Source organism: Scyliorhinus canicula, chromosome 21, assembly GCF_902713615.1.
Source record: "Scyliorhinus canicula chromosome 21, sScyCan1.1, whole genome shotgun sequence".
Classification (NCBI taxonomy): domain Eukaryota; kingdom Metazoa; phylum Chordata; class Chondrichthyes; order Carcharhiniformes; family Scyliorhinidae; genus Scyliorhinus; species Scyliorhinus canicula.
In genome coordinates, this window is record NC_052166.1 from 55,268,266 (window position 1) to 55,286,758 (window position 18,493).

General features: G+C 48.4%; 1 protein-coding gene across 2 annotated transcripts in view; it reads left to right on the forward strand.

Moving 5' to 3' along the window:
• ak8 (adenylate kinase 8) overlaps window positions 1-18,493 on the forward strand; it is a 223,716-nt gene that overhangs the window by 77,750 nt on the left and 127,473 nt on the right. For both annotated transcript variants that reach the window (XM_038782152.1, XM_038782153.1), the window contains one exon: window positions 12,499-12,580. In XM_038782152.1, coding sequence (XP_038638080.1) covers window positions 12,499-12,580 — 82 coding nt within the window. The remainder of the gene's footprint in view (window positions 1-12,498; window positions 12,581-18,493) is intronic.

Sequence of the window (18,493 nt, forward strand, 5' to 3'; positions counted from 1 at the left end):
CTGATGGGTCTCCGCCCCTCAGTGGGGAAGCACATATTCAAGAGGCTCATGGAGAGGCTAATTGGTCCATCCCCATAGATCCCGTGCGGATTATAACAACATGCAGCGTGCCAATGCTTGTGCTGATGCTTGGGAAGATGCTGTGGGAAGCAGTTGCTGCTGAGAAGGACCTGGAAGAAAAAGAAAACGGCTAAATTAGAATGCATTCAAGGAAGAACTTTAGCAGATAAAATAAAACTTTGAGTTGTGAAACTTAGTGAATATTTGCTGAGATGACTGAAGAGTTACAAGTGATGTGCAATTAAGAAAATCTGTCACCTTCTACCTCCCGGTTGCTCATAATTTTGACTGGGTGATTAATATGAAGGACATTGTGCTCGGTATGAGTGAGGACTAAGCATGCAGCCCCTCTAGCCTTGATTCCCATTCCTGGAAGTATGTGACATTTTGCCGTGCCGAAAGAGAGGGTTAGTTTTTAAGCTGAACATGTTTTGGGTAACCATCTTATTTATGCCTTCCTCTTCCAACTCTCATTTTGAAAGTGAGAGAAAGCTGTTTTTTTTTGCAAGATTCTTATTAGAAGCCACTCTATATAGGCTTCTCAGTATCCTGTAAGTTTCAATAACCGCTCCTCATATGACATGCTCTTCATTCCAGGGATCATTCTTGTGAACCTCCTCAGGGCCATTTCCAAGGCCAGAACATCTTTTCTTCCTTAGATATGGGGCCCTAAACTGCACACAATACTCCAAATGGGGTGTGACCAGAGCATTATACAGCCTCAGAAGTATATCCCTCTTCTTGTATTCTTTTTTTAAAAACTTAGTGTACCCAATTCATTTTTCCAATTAAGGGGCAATTTAGCATGGCCAATCCACCTAGCCTGCACACCTTTGGGTTGTGGGGACGAAACCCACGCAAACACGGGGAGAATGTGCTAACTCCACACGGACAGTGACCCAGAGCCGGAATCGAACCTGGGACCTCGGTGCCGTGAGGCATCAGGGCTAACCCGCTGCGCCACCGTGTTGCCCTCTCTTGTATTCTAGCCCTCTCGACATGAATGCTAACATTGCATTTGCCTTCCTAACTGCCGACTGAACCTGCCCGTTAACCTTAAGGGAATCTTGAACTAGGACTTCCAAGTCCCTTTGTGCTTCTGATTTCCTAAGCCTTTTCCCATTTAGAAAATAGTCTATGCCTCCATTCCTCCTACCAAGTGCATAACCTCACACTTTTCCACATTGTATTTCATCTGCCACTTCTTTGCCCACTCTCCTTGCCTGCCTAAGTCCTTCCGCAGTCTCTTGCTTCCTCAATACTCTCTGGTCCTCTGCATATCTTCTGCAAATGTAGCAACAGTGCCCTCAGTTCCTTTTTCCAGATTGTTGATGTAACGTTGTGGTCCCAACAATCTCCCCTGAAAAGTTTGTTTGTAATCAAACTCTTTGACAAAGAGTCAATAAGACCATAAAATAGAGGAGGAGAATTAGGCCATTTGGTCCATCGACTCTGCTCTGCCATTTGATCATGGCTGATATGTTTCTCATCCTCATTCTCCTGCCTTCTCCCCGTAACCCGTGAGCTCCCTTTTTTTAGGTGTTTTTATTGTGGTTTCACATTTTGTACTCCACAACTCATGTGTTATATGAGTCAGTGGCTCGATTGCCAGAGCAAACAGCAGCAAGTATAGCGGACAACCTTGCCTCATACCCTTGTGCAGATGGTGGTGTTTCTCCGCAAGCTCACCTTGGGGGCACTGTACAGTAGTTTCACCCAGGAGGTGAACCCTGGCCCTAACCCAAACCATTCCAGTACCTCTATGAGGTACTTCCACTTGACTCTGTCGAAGGCTTTTTCTGCATCCAGGGAGATGCTCACTTGTAGTGTTCTGTCCCCAGATGGGGTTATTATCACGTCCAGCAGGCGCCTGATGTTTGATGTTAGCTGCCTGCCCTTGACAAAGCCCACCTGGTCCTCCACTGCTACCTCTTGTATGCAGCTGTCCAGTCGCTTTTTAGGATCTTTGTGTCTGCATTGAGCAGTGAGATGGGCCTGTAGGACTCTCACTCAGTTGGATATTTGTCTTTCCTTTGTCAGCCATCTTCCCCTTAGCATGTTTCCTCCTCCTTGAGATGAATTTCTGTTGTGCCTCCCAAATAACCCCCAGAAACCCCTGCCATTGCTGTTCCACTGTCTTGCCTGCTGGGCTGCCCTTCCAGTCAACTTTGGCCAGCTCCTCCCTCATGTCTTTGTAGTTAACTTTATTCAGTTGTAATATTGTTACATCTGATTCCAGCTTCTCGCTCTCAAACTGCAGGGTTAATTCTATCATATTGTGGTCACTGCCCCCAAGGACCCCTTCACCTTAAGTTCCCTAATCACGTTTGCCTTATTACACATCACCAAATACAGAATTGTCTGTTCCCTAGTAGGCTCTACCACAAGCTGCTCCAAAAAAACATTTCGTAGACATTCCTTTTCTTGGGGTCTGCTACCAACCTAATTTTCCCAGTCCTCCTGCATATTGCAGTTTCCCCATAATTGTTGTAATATTGCCTTTTTTACATGCCTTTTCTATCTCCTGATTTATTTTCTGCCCCACATCCTGACTACTGCTAGGGGGCCTGTACATAACACCCATCAGGGTCTTTTTTCCTTTGCCATTCTTCAACTTTCCTGACACAGATTCTACACAACAGACCTTGTACCATTTCTTCTATCGATTGAATTTCATTTCTTACTAAAAGCAACCCCACCCCATCTGCCTAACCTTTCGATCGGACACATACCCTTGGATATTTAGATCCCAGCCCTGATCCACAGGCAGCCACGTCTCTGTGATGCCCACAACATCATACCCGCCAATTACAATGTGCACTACAAACTCATTGACCTTGTTTTGTAAACTGTGTGCATTTAGGTACAATACAACACCCTCAGTCCTGTGTTGACCATCCCCCTTCTCATAGTTGTTCCCTTACCTGCTGTGCCTGAAGTTAGATTTGTGTTGCTTGCCATACTTTCTGTTCTATTATCTGTTCTGGAAACTTTACTAACCACTCCTGAGCACCCCCCCAGCCCTTAACAATTTTAAAGTCCACATCTGCACTCCTACCTTCTTCTTTAACTTTGATTTTCTCATTTTCCATAAAACTGAACCCTCCCCCCACCATTTAGTTTAAATCCCTATCTACTGCCCTAGTTATGTGATCCGTCACGACTCTGGTCCCAGCATGATTCAGATGAAGACCGTCCCATTGGAACAGCTACCTTCTTCCCCAGTACCGGTGCCAATCTCCCATGAATTTGAACCCTTACCTCCCACACCAATCTTTGAGTCGCGCATTTACTTCTTTAATCTTATTGGCCCTGTGCCAATTAGCTCATGGCTCAGGTAGTAGTCCGGAGATGATTACCTTTTTTGTTCTGCTTTTTAATTTTGCCCTTAGCTGCTGATAATTCTTCAGCAGAGCCTTTATCCTTGTTCTACCTAGATTGTTGGTACTTACGTGGACCACAACAACTGGATCTTTACTTTCTGACTCCAAGTTCCTCTGCAGCCCTGATGAGATATCCTGAACCCAGCACCAGGTAGGCAACACAACCTTTGGGATTCTCAATTCTGGTCACGGAGAACAGTGTCTATACCACTAACTATACTATCCCCGATTACGACTACATTTCTTTGCTCTCCCCCCACTTGAATACCATCTGTACCACGGTGCTGTGGTTAGTCTGCATATCCTCCCCACAGTCCCTGTACTCATTCACCTCAGGGAGCAAGAATCTCTAACCTCTTAGACAAGTACAAGGGCTGGGGCTCTTGCAATCATACCTTCTGGGTCTCTCTACTTGCCTCACTCGTTGTCACACCCTCCTATCCCTGACCACTGGCTGAATTCAAGGTAGTTAATCTAAGGGGTGTGACTGCATCTTGAAACACAGCATCCAGGTAATTCTCCCCCTCCCTGATGTGTTAAAGCATCTGAAGCTCAGACTCCAGCTCATCAACTCTGAGCTGAAGTTCCTCAAGCAGCCAACACTTGCTACAGATGTGTTCACTCGAAACCACAATGGCATCCACCAGCTCCCATATCAGGCAGGGACGACATATCACCTGGCCCTGCATCTCTATTTTATTTATTTAGTTTTTAATTTGTCTTTTTTTTAATTTCCAGCTTTTTTTTTAGTCTTTCTGATCTGTAAAATATTTTTCTCTTTACCTTAAATCTGAAGAAATTTAGAATAGGTAATGCAAATTAGTAGTTACTTACCAATTAATGAACTTACCCTTGCCCTATGACACCTCTCCTGGATTGTTTTTCAAAATCAGCCCGCTGTGCAGAGGACCCCTGCCCAGCTCCCGCCGTTTTAAAATTTCCGCTCTGACTCTCAGCTCCCACTCTTTTTAAATCTCTGCGTGATAAATGATAAAAGTAGTAAAGACTCGCCTCAATTGCTGCAGCAAGGCAAGACCACTCTCTGAAGATTTATAAATTAACAAAGCAAGGAGAAAAAGGAAAATCCACCTCTTCCCGCTCTGCACCGAATTCCCACTCAGTTTCAAATTCCTGACACCCACACTCACTCTGGCTTTATCTCGTTCTGGATGCAGTTTGGAGTCATCCAGACTCGAAAGGTTAGCCCTGTTCCATCTCCACGGTTGCTGTCAGACCTGCTGAGACTGTCCAGCGTTTTTTGTTTCTGTTTCAGATTCCAGCATCCACAGTAATTTCTTAGTGTTTAGAATTATATTTGGAACGTAACTTCAGAAGCTACACTTAAAAATAAGCAATATTTGGATTTGGATTTTGTTTACAATATTCGAAGAAAGGAATCTTAAGTGTTACAGGGTGAGGTGTACCTTGAGTAAATACTTTTATTTTGTATGAAAAGCATTCAGAGGTCACACTGCTTGCTTTTGTAGAGAGCTATATGTGTTAAGTGAAATGTATATTGCCAGGTTTCTTTACATCCCTTTCTCACCATTACTTTTGCAGCAAATGTTTTCAATATTGTAAAAAGGCAAAGTGTCTGTCACTCTGGCATTCAAATCACATTGAAATTTTAATAAAGAGAGCTCTTGAGATAATATTTATATCTATAAATGCGGATTTTCAAAGAGTACAGTCTGGTAATACATTTACATTTACTTTAACAAGGGCACGGGGGAAATGACTATTTTCAGCTCTGTTACTGCGTGTAGTCCTAGGAGTGAATGTTCCATTAGCAAGATGCTCTCATTTGTAGCTAACGAGCCTGCACTTTCTGCTGATTTTTCCTGCTGCATTAACTCTTATTTCTTTGCTTTATTCTATTAACATTTTTGTTGGATTTTTATCCTTTTGCATTTCGTTATATAGATTAAATACACATTAGACTGATTCAATATAGTAAATTTATATTTCACTCTGCAATCTGAATCTTCAGCAGCTAAGGCTGCAAGCAAAAGAGGAATGCAGAAGTGATAGAGACTTCTGATATGTCTTAGAAAATAATGTTTAACTATGAAATTTGAGAAATGTTTGCTTAATTCCATCTGAGAATAGTACTGATGTTGTTTGACTGACCCTACAAATTTCTTTGAGGGTTTTTTGTCCTCACTTTCCCCAGCTTATTATCAATGCTTATTAAATACCCTGTGGCTGGGATTTTGCGGCTGTTCTCACGTAGGTTCTGCTGATTGCGAACCCCTGCCATGGGTTTCCCGGCAGCGACGGAGGGTGCGTAGAACAGGAAACACAATTGACAGCGGCGGGATCAATGGCACCGCTGGCCAATGGCGGGCTGGCCACGAAACAGGCTGCAGTGGACGTGGAAAATCCCACCCTATGAGTTTGCATATGGCAGCACAAAATGACAATCAGAATATATCCTCACAGATGTACTAAAATAAGAATTAAAAAGAAAATGGTTATATTTGAACATTGTATGACATAATTAACGGAATTTCCAAATTCAGTCAGTTAACATTTTATTTTCTAGAATTGGGCAGTTAAATGTGCAAGAACATTTTAAAATACAAGTTTCAAAGAAAGATGTACAAGAATACGTTCAGGGTAAGGCCATACACATATCTCTGCTTGATGTGCTGCAGCATGTGTGTGTGGTGCTCACCAGAAGGTCACCCAGGAGCCTGATTGCTAATATTACCTGCCGAGGTGATAGTCTCTGCGATGGTAGATAGTGCAGCTGAAAGCACTGCCGAGATGCCGGTGACGGCCCCGGGGTGTTCTGAGGGTCTGGATGGGGGGCGCGAGGGGGTGGGGGGGGGGGGGGGGGGGACAGCACCCCCAAACAGTCCAGCTTCGTCTGTTGAACATCCTGTAAGACAAGAGACATGGGGTGAGATCTTAGGAAGGACTGGTCTGTGGGAGAGGGGTGACTCACTTTCTATAGGGACATCTGCGTTCTATTGGATTCTCACTTGTTTGGCACATGCTGAATTCCATTGCAGCACTGCCCTCGCCTCGATCTGCCCCATGAGTTCCAGGGCATTTTTCTCGGGGGGTGTGGACCTGAATATCTGGGATTCCCTCTCCTGCCTTCGCTCCCAATGATTATGGCCTGCTTTATGCTTGGGGACACAGAAAGGGCATGGTGAGACACTGGGATGTGGGTTTTATGGGGGTTTTGTAGCCGGTGGCTTGTTTGTGCAAGGTTCCTGGTCAACGAGGACAATACATGTGTTGGGGGTTCATGGAGGGTGAGATGTAATGGAGATACAGGCAGGTGGGGTGTTATTGGCCTCTGGGGAGTGAGGAGTGAGGGACGGAAGTCATTCACCCAAGGTGATCAAAGGAGGTTGTTCATCTTCTTACATCACTGCACGCCAGTCCGCTTGATAGGGCTTCCAGGACTCACAGCATCTGCCAACTCATCCCAGCCCTCGTTCAGTATAGTGCACTTGAGTCCCGCCGTACCCTAGGGAAGGAGTGTCTCCTCTCCTCAACGGTATTCAGCACGTGTTCAATGTCAGCAACCTTGGTGCAGCCAGCTTCTTGGTTGGAATGACAGTCTGTGCTGAGTTGAGCTCCAGCTTGTCGGGCTCTGAACACAAATCACGACGCCAGTGAACCTGACACCTGTGGGGCCAGGACTTGGGCAGGCTATACATGGACTGCACGCTGGCCCATTTGCATCACATGAATCGTTCCATTCTGGCGCTCCTAGTGGCAGCGATTTGTTTCCCCCGATTCTCCACTGACGGTAGCATTTAGTCTCCAGAATGGAGAATCCAGACCATTATTCCATTTAAAGAGAAAAGGACATCGGAGAAATAAGTCTCAGGGTTGGTGGGGGGAGGTGGGGGAGGCAGTGCAGGGAGTGGTTGTTGCAGGAATAGGCGAGAACCTGCAGTAACAGAGTGGAATTTATGATGAGGGATCAATGGCATTAGCTATTAAGGTACACATTTGAACAAACTTCACACCCAACCACAATTTGACATTGGACAGCCAGTCTAAGAGCATGGAGCAATCAAGTTTGTATTGGCATACATTTTGGAGTTAATCTTATGTAGATGAGGAAAGGTAGTGATGGGATGAAAAGCCATTATAGAAGAAAGCGGATTCAAAAAGGAGAATTATCCATTGAATTGGGGGGCAATTGGTCGAGATGGACTACAATTGGAGGGGGGGGGGTTGTCTCAGCACCCGTGGGTGCGCCATGCCAACCCCTGGCCCATGTGGCCCCGTTCTGGGGGGAAACCTCAGCCCGCCTTCCCAACCGCCCACCCATAACTCCCACTAACCGCAGAGGCCTTTGGTGGCGCAACTGAAGGCTTTTGCTAATTGGGTATTGACAATCGTAGTTAAGTGAGCACTTCACAGCTCCCAAGTGGATCCCCATGGGTAGGCATGCCATGTAGCATGTGGGAGTTATTGCCTTGTATACCAATCGGAACGTGATGTCTGTACACTGTCTGGACACTGTGCCCTGGATGCAACACCACGGACGCAGCAGACACCATCCAAACATTGTTAGTTAGGAGAACATACATAGATTTCTATTGCTGTAGACATGTTTCCAGCATAGTATGTTGCCTCCCTGGTGCCAGGGTCAAGGATGTCATGGAGTGGCTGGAAGGCATTCTTCTGGGGTGGACTGCCAGAGGTCATGGCCCACGTCAGTACCAATGATTTAGGTAGGAAAGGGATTGAGGTCTTGAAAGAAGACTTTACAGAGCTTGAAGATTGAAAAACAGGAGCTCTAAAGCAGTTTTCTCAGGCTTATTCCCATTCCCACATGCAAGCGTGTGTAGAACAGGAGAAATGAACGATTAAACAGGTGGCTGGAAAGCTGGTGTTGGAGGGAGGGCTTCAGGTTTCAATTAGTGATTGACTGAAAGACAGAAGCAGCATGGGTTACAAAGTGTACAGCGCAAGAATTTGGCAGTGTGAAAAGGTATATGTGTAAATATCAAGGAGCATAGTAAACAAAGCTGATGAGATGAGGATAGAGATAGACACATGACAGCATGATATCATTACTATAATGGAAACTTAGCTTAAGGAGGGGAAAAATGGCAGCTCAACATCTCTGGATATGAGTTTTCAGGATGGGGGTATTAAAAAAGGTGGGGGTGTAGCATTATTAGTTAAAGAATCAATTAAGCTGTGAGGATGGATGATACTCTAAATGAGGCCTCATGGATTGGGCTCCAAATGAAAAAGGGTAGCCACATTTCTAAGAATGTAATATCGACCCCTAAATAGTGGAATGGAGTTAGAAGAAATATGAATAATTTCTGAGTACCAAAACAATAGATCAATAATCATTAGGGATGGACTTCCGGTGGCGGCTATGAGGGAGTAAGTCGCACATTTGATGGCTCTCGCTCCAGTCTGACTTTAAGACCTTTTTCCCCGACTTTTTTGAACTTTTGAGCGCAGGAATGAAAAACAATAGCACTCTAGATCTGAATCCATACAGAGTTGTATGGACTTAAGGAGCAGAAGGGAGCGAACACAGGTGAAGAACGGGCTGAACAAAGGTGGTGTGGAAGCTCAAGTGGGAGGAAAGATGGCCGATGAACAGACCACGGAAAGGACGGTCCATGCAGCATTGGACAACATGCTGCAGGTCATGAAAGAGAGCTTTGCAGCACTGAAGCGGTATAATTTGGAACCGCTCCAGAAAGCGGTGGAGCGACTTGACTAGAGGCTGGATGCTCAGGATAAGAAGGACCAGGCACTGGAGAAGACAGTGGAAGAGCAGGCGGATTTTCAAACGGTAGCGGACGTGGAAATTAGTAAGTTGAAGGAGCAGCAAGCAAGGCTGATGGACAAGCTGGAGGACCTGGAAAACAGGTCTCGCCGGCAGAATCTGAGAATCATTGGGCTCCCGGAGGGGGCTGAGGGAGTGGATGCCACGGCATATGTGGCAGACATGCTGCAGAAGCTGGTGGGGGATGATTTCTTCCCACGTTCGTTGGAGCTGGGCAGGGCACACAGTGCAGGTGAGGCAGCCACAAAGGGGGGGGGGGGCAGCAATGGTGGTCAGGCGATGGTGGTCAGGTTCCATAGGTTCGTGGACAAGGAGCGGGTTCTACAGTGGGCCAAGAGCACGAGGAGCTGCTCATGGAACAACAATGTTCTGCGCATCTACCAGGATCTGAGCCAGGAGGTGGCCAGAAGGAGGGCAACCGACAGACAAATTAAAGAGATTCTGTTTAAAAAGAAGGTCTAATTTCGGGCTACTTTTCCCAGCGCGGCTTTGGGTCACATACCGGGAACAGCAACATTATTTTGACGACCCGGAGGAAGCGATGGACTTCGCTAAGGGGCATGGACTGGTGCCGAACTGCGGACCCATGGACTCAAGTTAGAGTGTACTAAGGGATGTCTGCAGTTGTTCACAGATTGCCCTTCATGTTAGCGATGTCGTTCAGCATGCTCTTTTACTTAAAACTGTGAGTGTTCTTGTGTTTGTGTTTGCCTGTTTGAATGTTTTGAAGTTAAAGCCAAAGTGATGGTTAAAGTTTAAGTTGTTGGGTGCTGGGGGGCTGTTCGGGGTTTTCTTTGCTTTTTTTTTCTTCTGGGAATGTTCCTTTGTTCTTTGTTTGTTTTCTCTCTGTCTCGGTCCCAGAGCGATTGCTCGAACAGGGATGTTCTGGGGAGGTGGTGTTGATGGGCGGGAGGGGAGGGGAGCAGGGGGGCAATAGGTGTGAGACATAGTGGCGCCGGAGTTCAGAGCCACCAGGCTAGCTGCTTTGAGCTAGTCAACGGGAGCGAGGTGGGGGTGTGTATACAGCCAGTATATGGCAGGGGTTAGGTTACAAGGGGTTGTTGCTGGGGGGGGGAGAGAGAGAAGGGGAAGATGATCTGCTGACGAGGGAGGGAACTGAACCAGGTAACAGGGAAGGAGTCGGAGGTGGGAGATGCCAAGAGGCGGACCAGGGGAGGCGCGGCACATGGGCAGGGGGTGGGCCCAAGAAGGGGGATGGCTGATCGGCATAGGGAGGGCAGGGTGCCCTCCAACCAGGCTGATCACCTGGAATGTTAGAGGATTAAACGGGCCGGTCAAGAGGACACGTGTGTTCGCGCACTTACGGGCTCTGAAGGCGGATGTAATGTTGCTGCAGGAGACGCATTTGAAAGTGGTGGATCAGATTAGATTACGGAAGGGCTGAGTTCGCCAGGTCTTCCATTCAGGGCTTGACGCTAAGACCAGAGGGGTCGCGATCATGACTAACAAAGGGTTTAGTTTGAAGCGGACAGCACAGTTGCAGATGGGGATGGTAGATTTCTCATGGTCCAGGGCAAGCTCGAGGGGGTGAGGGAGGTCCGAGTGAATGGTTACGCTCCAAACTGGGATGATGTAGATTTCATCAAAAGGCTGCTGGGGAAAATTCCCGACTTGGATTCGCACAAGTTGATTATGGGTGGGGACTTTAATACAGTCCTCGACCCCGACCTCGACCGGTCGTGCTCCAGAACGGGCAGGGTCCCGGCAATGGCAAGAGAACTGAGAGGGTTCATGGAACAAATGGGGGGTAGACCCTTGGAGAATCAGCCGGCCGAAGGGGAAGGAGTTCTCGTTCTATTCACATGTTCACAAGGTTTATTCTCGTGTTGACTTCTTTATTACGAGGAGGGACTTTTTGGAGGGGGTGAGGGATACAGAATACTCGGCGATCACTATTTCGGACCATGCTCCAAATTGGGTAAGCTTTCTCGGCTTGGAAAAAATCAAGTTCGCCTTACAAGGATCACTATCGGGGTTGGCCCGGAGGTGGCAACCATTCATCGACTTCTTCGCGGGGAACTAATCGTCAGCCGGGAGGGGGGGGGGGGGGGGTAGTGTAGAGTAGGGGGGAAGAATACGTAGGTCTATCTGCGAGACTGGTACTGTTATTTGCACTATGCTTTTTGTAATTGGTATCTGCACACTAATGTATATTGTTACTGTTTACAATGCCAAAAATACCTTAATAAAATTGTCTGTTGAAAAAAAAATCATTAGGGATTAGATTGGATGGACTTGGGTTGTTTCCCAGAGAACAGCAGAGGTTAAAGTTGACCTAATTGAGGTATACAGTATGAGGAGCCGAAACAGGGTAGACAGGAAACACTTATTTTCCCCTAGCTGAGGGGTCAATTGCAGGGGATATAGTTTTAAGGGAATGGTAAAAGGATCATGAGGAAAGACTTTTTCATGCAGAGAACGGTGGATGTCTGGAATTCACTGCCTAAGTTCGGGTTGAGGCTGAAATGCTCAACTCAGTTAAAAGGTACCTGGATCTGAACTGAAGTGCAGTCACCTGCAAGGTGCTGGAAAATGGGATTAAAATGAGCAACTGGTTTGTTTTTTTCACTTTTTTGGTTGGCACAGACATGATGGGTTGAATGGCTTCTTTCTGCACGAAAGCGTTTCTGTGGTTCTATAGTATAATCTCCACTTTTGATTGGGAGGTCGGCTCGCTCAGTTGGCTGGTTTGTGATGCAGTCTGACCAACAGCATGGATTCAATTCCTGTACTGGCCCACCTTCTCAACCTGGTCCCTCGTCTGAGGTGTGGTGACCCTCAAGTTAAATCACCACCAGTCAGCTCTACCCCTCACAGAGAAGAGTAGCCTAATGTCCTCTGGGACTACGGCAACTTTCACTTTCAGTGTAAATACTCTGGTGTTTGCTTGACTACCTGTGGGGTGGGAGAGATTTCACAGAGCTCATTTTGTTCTGGCTTTTTACACATAGTTACCTTGCTGAAGTTGAGGTTAAGATGCATTGCTACAAAGGTCAGGTTTTAACTCATTCAAAACCCATTCACTCACAGTGTTAAAATCAGGCCCTACATATCTGGAATACTTGATGTGGATGCTAACTGCAAACAAGGGCAATACAACCAACTTCTCAATAAAGAAATTGCTGTTAACAAAGCTATATGGTGTACTTAGTATCAGTAGCATCTTATGTAATAAATCTAACATTGCACACTTCCCTTTCATCCCTCTCTTTATAACCAACTGCATTGCTGCTGTTTGTTTGTCAGGGCTGGATCTTAGTTGGTTACCCCAAAACACAAGACCAGGCACTTGCATTACAGGAAAATGGAATTGCACCAGAACATGTTGGTAAGTTATCATCATTAAAAATATTAACTAAAAGCAAGATTTAGAAATTGATCTTAGTAATAGAACCATATTTTCAGAACATTGTGCCCAAGAAAATTTGTTAAAATCCAAGGCCAGGATTTTTAAGGTTATAATATAATCTTTATTGTGTCACATGTATGTTTACATTAACACTGCAATGAAGTTACTGTAGTCACCACACTCCGGCACCTGTTCGGGTACACTGAGGGAGAATTCAGAATGCCCAATTCACCCAACAGCTCGGGCTGGATTCTCCGCAGCCCGTGCCGAAATCACATTCGGCGCGGGGGCGGAGAACCCACTTTCACGCCAAAATCAGATCCGCCGTCGGTCCGGCGATTCTCTGGGATCCGAAAATTGCCGTGATCGCGGAATACGCTGCGCGGCTGGGGGCCCATTGACAGAGGCCATCCCAGCGATCCTCCGCTCCCGACCGGCTGAGTTCCCGACGGCGTGGAACTAACCACCTATTGCCGGTCGGGATGCTGGCGTGTCACCTGCAGACTCAGTCCGTGCCCACCCTGGTGGGGGGAGGGGAATTGGATACCGAGGTGGGGGTCCTACAGGAGGCCGGGGTTCTATCCGAACGGTTAGCTGATCGGGCGCGCGGCCGCTCGGGGTTGTCTAATTTTTGAGTTTGCCTCCATGATCCGAGTCCGCCATGGATTGGATTGGAATTTGTTTATTGTCACGAGGTACAGTGAAAAGTATTTTTCTGCGAGCAGCTCAACAGATCATTAAGTACATGGGAAGAAAAGGGAATAAAAGAAAATACATAATAGGGCAACACAAGGTATACAATGTAACTGTATAAGCACCGGCATCGGATGAAGCACACAGGGGTGTAGTGTTAATGAGGTCAGTCCATAATAGGGTCGTTTAGGAGTCTGGTAACAGCAGGGAAGAAGCTGTTTTTGAGTCTGTTGGTGTGTGTTCTCAGACTTTTGTACCTCCTGCCCGATGGAAGAAGTTGGAAGAGTGAGTAAGCTGAGTGGGAGGAGTCTTTGATTATGCTGCCCGCTTTCCCCAGGCAGCGGGAGGTGTAGATGGAGTCAATGGATGGGAGGCAGGTTCATGTGATGGACTGGGCTGTGTTCAGGACTCTCTGAAGTTTCTTGCGGTCCTGGGCCGAGCAGTTGCCATACCAGGCTGTGATGCAGCCAGATAGGATGCTTTCTATGATGCATCTGTAAAAGTTGTTAAGAGTTAATGTGGACATGCCGAATTTCCTTAGTTTCCTGAGGAAGTATAGGCGCTGTTGTGCTTTCTTGGTGGTAGCGTTGACGTGGGTGGACCAGGACAGATTTTTGGTGATGTGTACTGATGGAACCATCAATTCAGCGAACACGTGTAGTTGGATCTGAACAGAGGCTTTAATACACTTACAACAGAGCCAGCCTATTTGTCGTTGAACTCCAGATGAACTCGCAGGCTGGCTCTAAGGCACTGATCTTTATACATCGGTCCCAGGGGGAGGAGTCCTGGGCGGAGCCAAGGGAGGAGCCCAGTACAAACTCTCGCGTACTCCCAGAGCGACTCCCCCTGGTGGTCGGATAGTGCAACTGCACTTACAATGGTAGATAACGAACATATATACATGGAGTGATATTGGCAACTATATATAGTGTGAATCACATTCACCACATTCGCCCCCTGTTAAAAAAATCAAGTCCGGCGGGGGGTCATGGCTCAAAGAGTCAGTCTGTCCGGTGGACGAATTGTCCGTTTTGATCTGCGGAGCACCGGGGTTGCAGCCTCTTGCGGTGGCTGGGTGGGCGTCGAGGTCTGGGGTACGGTTGCCGGCTCCGGGGCGAGTCTTGTCCGAGCCTCATACACCTCCTGGTTGAATGGAGACTGGGGGCGCTGGGGGCGGGCTGGTGCTGGCGCTCGGGACTGGTGGGGTGAGCTCGCAGAATCAGGCGCAAGGGGGCGGCCGCATAGGGAACGGGGAAAGGAGTTCCTCGGTGGGGGTAGATGGGGGGCTGGATCCAGCGATTGATGGTCTGGCTATAATCGACGACCATGCGGAATTTTCCCCCGGTCTTGACGACCACCACCAGAGCTCTCCAGGGACTGTTACTGGCCTCTATGATCCCTTCACTGAGCAGCCTTCGGACCTCCATTCTGATAAATACCCTATCCTGCAGGCTTTACCACCTGCTGTGGGTGGCTACCGGTTTGCAATCCGGGGTGAGGTTGGCGAAGAGAGGAGGGGGGGTGATGCGCAGCGTGGCGAGGCTGCAGATAGTGAGTGGGGGCAGGGCCCGCCGAAGCTGAGGGTGTGACTCTTGAGATTACATTGGAAATCCAAGCCGAAGAGGAGTGGCGCGCAGAGGTCGGGCAAGACATACAGTTGAAATTTGGAATAGCTAGCGCCTCGAATTGTTAGCGTTGCTGTAGTGCGGCCTTGGATTTGGATGGAATGGGAGCCCGAAGCGAGGGCGATAGTTTGGTTGACGGGAATAAATAGGGAGGAACAGCGTCTTACCAGCTCTGGGTGTATGAAGCTCTCTGTGCTCCCGGAGTCGAAGAGGCACGACGTGTTGTACCCGTTGATCTGGACCTCCGTCATCGAATTTCTCAGATGCTGGGGGGGCGATTTGTCGAGGGTGACCGGTTGAGTTTGTGGGCCGCGTGGTGGGTGCCCGGGGGAAGTCGAATTCTTGCTCCGATCGGGCGTCCTGTCGAGTAGATGCCGCTGTGTTCTGGCGAGCTTGATGCAGGAACCTGCACTGAGTTGCGGGCCATGTGGTGACTACCCGGGAAGGTCATACTCCTCCGATGAGCTGTTTGAGTCTGGGGATGCAGCTAGGGCCCGTGGATCGCACGTGGGGGGTGGTGATGAAGATGGTGTTCAAGATGGCGGCCCCCATGAATCGCATGTGGCCGGCCGCATGGTGGAGGTTTGCCAAAATGGCGGCCCCCATGGATCGCACGTGGCGGGAGGGGGCGGAGCCTGAGCGTAGGCCGCAGCGTTTCAGGCCCCGCGGGCCTGCTGGTGCAGGGGCGATGTTTTTGGACTGTTGGGGTGTTGAGGGCTGGGGCCCTTCTGCCGAGGCACACTTTAGTATAGTGGCCTTTCTTCCCGCAGCTGCTGCAGGTCGCGGATCGGGCTGAGCAGTGCTGCCGCGGGTGCTGGCTTTGCCCACAGAAGTGGCAGGCTGGAGCAGTTGAATAACTGGCTTGGCGAGCTGAATAGTGGCAGGCTGGAGCAGTTGAATAACTGGTTTGGTGAGCTGAGTAGCTGGCTGGGGGAGCTGAGTAATTAGCTGGAGCAGCTGGATAGTTTGAGTAGTTGACTGGGACAGTAGGGCGGCCGGCTGTGGCAGCGCGATACCTGGGGGGCCTTGCGGCACAGGCTTGGGGGGTCCTCAGGTCGGGGGCCCATGCGGGGTTAGCGGGATCCGCGGGAAACGAGTTGAGGCTGCGGAAGGAAACTTCCATTGTGATAGCAGCCTCTACGGTAGTCTCTAAGCCTTGGGCCCCATTTTCTAATAGTCTCTGGCGTACATAGCTAGATCGAAGGCCCACTACAAAAACATCCCGCACAGCAAGCTCCCTATGTTGGGCCGCGGTTACGGCCTGGTAATTGCAGTCATTTGAGAGATTGTTCAACTCGCGTGCAAATTCAGCTAAAGTTTCAGTAGCCCGTTGTCGGCGAGTCATGAACACATGGCGGGCAAAGACCTCGTTCATGGGCCTAATATACATTTTGTCCAAAATCGCCAGCACTGCGGTGTGGGAACCGGCTGGATTTAGTTGTGTAGAAATTTTGTGGCTTACCCTCGCGTGCAGCAGGCTGAGCTTTTCTTCCTCCGTAGTTTCAGCGGTGCTGATTTCGGCCAGGTAGGCCTTAAAACATTTCAGCCAGTGGCAGAAGGTTTCTTTCGCCTCTACATCCTGCGGATCGAGTTCCAGATGTCCTGGTTTTAGAGCGGATTCCATGCTTTACTTCGGCAGCTTCTTAAGTGTATTAAATTGATGAAACCATCAATTCAGCGAACACGTGTAGTTGGATCTGAACAGAGGCTTTAATACACTTACAACAGAGCCAGCCTATTCGTCGTTGAACTCCAGATGAACTCGCAGGCTGGCTCTAAAGCACTGACCTTTATACATCGGTCCCAGGGGGAGGAGTCCTGGGCAGAGCCAAGGGAGGAGCCCAGTACAAACTCTCGCGTACTCCCAGAGCGACTCCCCCTGGTGGTCGGATAGTGCAACTGCACTTACAATGGTGGATAGTGAACATATATACACGGAGTTATATTGCCAACTATATACAGCATTGATCTTACAACGGGTAGATAACGAACATATATACATGGAGTGATACTGGCAACTATATATAGTGTGAATCACATTCACCACATGTTGCCCTAGGAATTTGAAACTGCCAACCATCTCCACCTCGGCCTCGTTGATGCTGACAGGCGTGTGTACAGTACTTTGCTTCCTGAAGTCAATGACCAGCTCTTTAGCTTTGCTGGCATTGAGGGAGAGATTGTTGTCACTGCACCACCCCACAAGGTTCTCTATCTCCCTCCTGTATTCTGACTCATCGTTATTCGAGATTCGGCCCACAATGGTTGTATCATCAGCAAACCTGTAGATGGAGTTGGAATTAAATTTTGCCACGCAGTTGTGTGTGTACAGGGAGTAGAGTAGGGGGCTAAGTACGCAGCCTTGCGGGTCACCGGTATTGAGGACTATTGTGGAGGAGGTGTTGTTGTTCATTCTTACTGATTGTGGTCTGTGGGTCAGAAAGTCGAGGATCCAGTTGCAGAGTGAGGAGCCAAGTCCTAGGTTTTGGAGCTTTGATATGAGCTTGGCTCGGATTATGGTGTTGAAGGCGGAGCTGTAGTCAATAAATCGGAGTCTGATGTAGGAGTCCTTGTTGTCGAGATGCTCTAGGAATGAGTTTAGGGCCAGGGAAATGGCATCTGCTGTGGACCGGTTGCAGCGGTATGCGGAGTATGGAGGTGATGCGCTTCATGACCAACCTCTCGAAGCACTTCATTACGACTGAAGTCAGGGCCACCGGGCGGTAGTCATTGAGGCATGTTGCCTGGTTCTTCTTTAGCACCGGTATGATGGTGGTCTTCTTGAAGCAGGTGGGGACCTCGGAGTGGAGTAGGGGCAGGTTAAAGATGTCCGTGAAAACCTCTGGCAGCTGGTCCACGCAGGCTGCAAGTGCACGACCAGGGATCCCGTCCAGGACCATCACCTTCCGGGGGTTCACTTTCAGGAAGGCCGATCTGACTTCGGAAGCTGTGATGGTGGGTATGGGTGAGTTATGGGCTGCTGGGGCACTCGACAGCAGATTGTTGGTTTCCTACTCGAACCAAGCATAGAGTGCATTGAGTTCATCGGGGAGGGGTGCGCTGCTGCCGGAGATACTGCTCGGCTTCGCTTTGTAGCCTGTTATGTTGTTTAGTCCTTACCACAACCGTCGAGAGTCTGACTGTGACTCTAGCTTGGTTTGATATTATTTCTTGGCATCTCGGATGGCTTTGTGCAGGTCATACCTGGATTTCTTGTATAGGTCAGGGTCATCTGACTTGAACGCCTCAGACCTGTCCTACAATAGGGAGTCAATCTCATGATTGAGCCATGGTTTCCGGTTGGGGAACGTACGTACTGCATTCTTTGGCATGCAGTCGTCCACACATTTGCTGATGAAGTCTGTGACGGTGGTGGCATACTCATTTAAGTTGGTCGCTGAGTTCTTAAATATGGACCAGTCCACTGTCTCTAAGCAGTCATGTAGGAGCTCTTCTGTTTCCTCAGACCAGCACTGCATGACCTTCTTGGATGGATTCTCCCGCTTGAGTATCTGCTTGTATGCTGGGAGAAGGAGCAACCGTCTTATGGTCTGACATCCCAAAGTGTGGT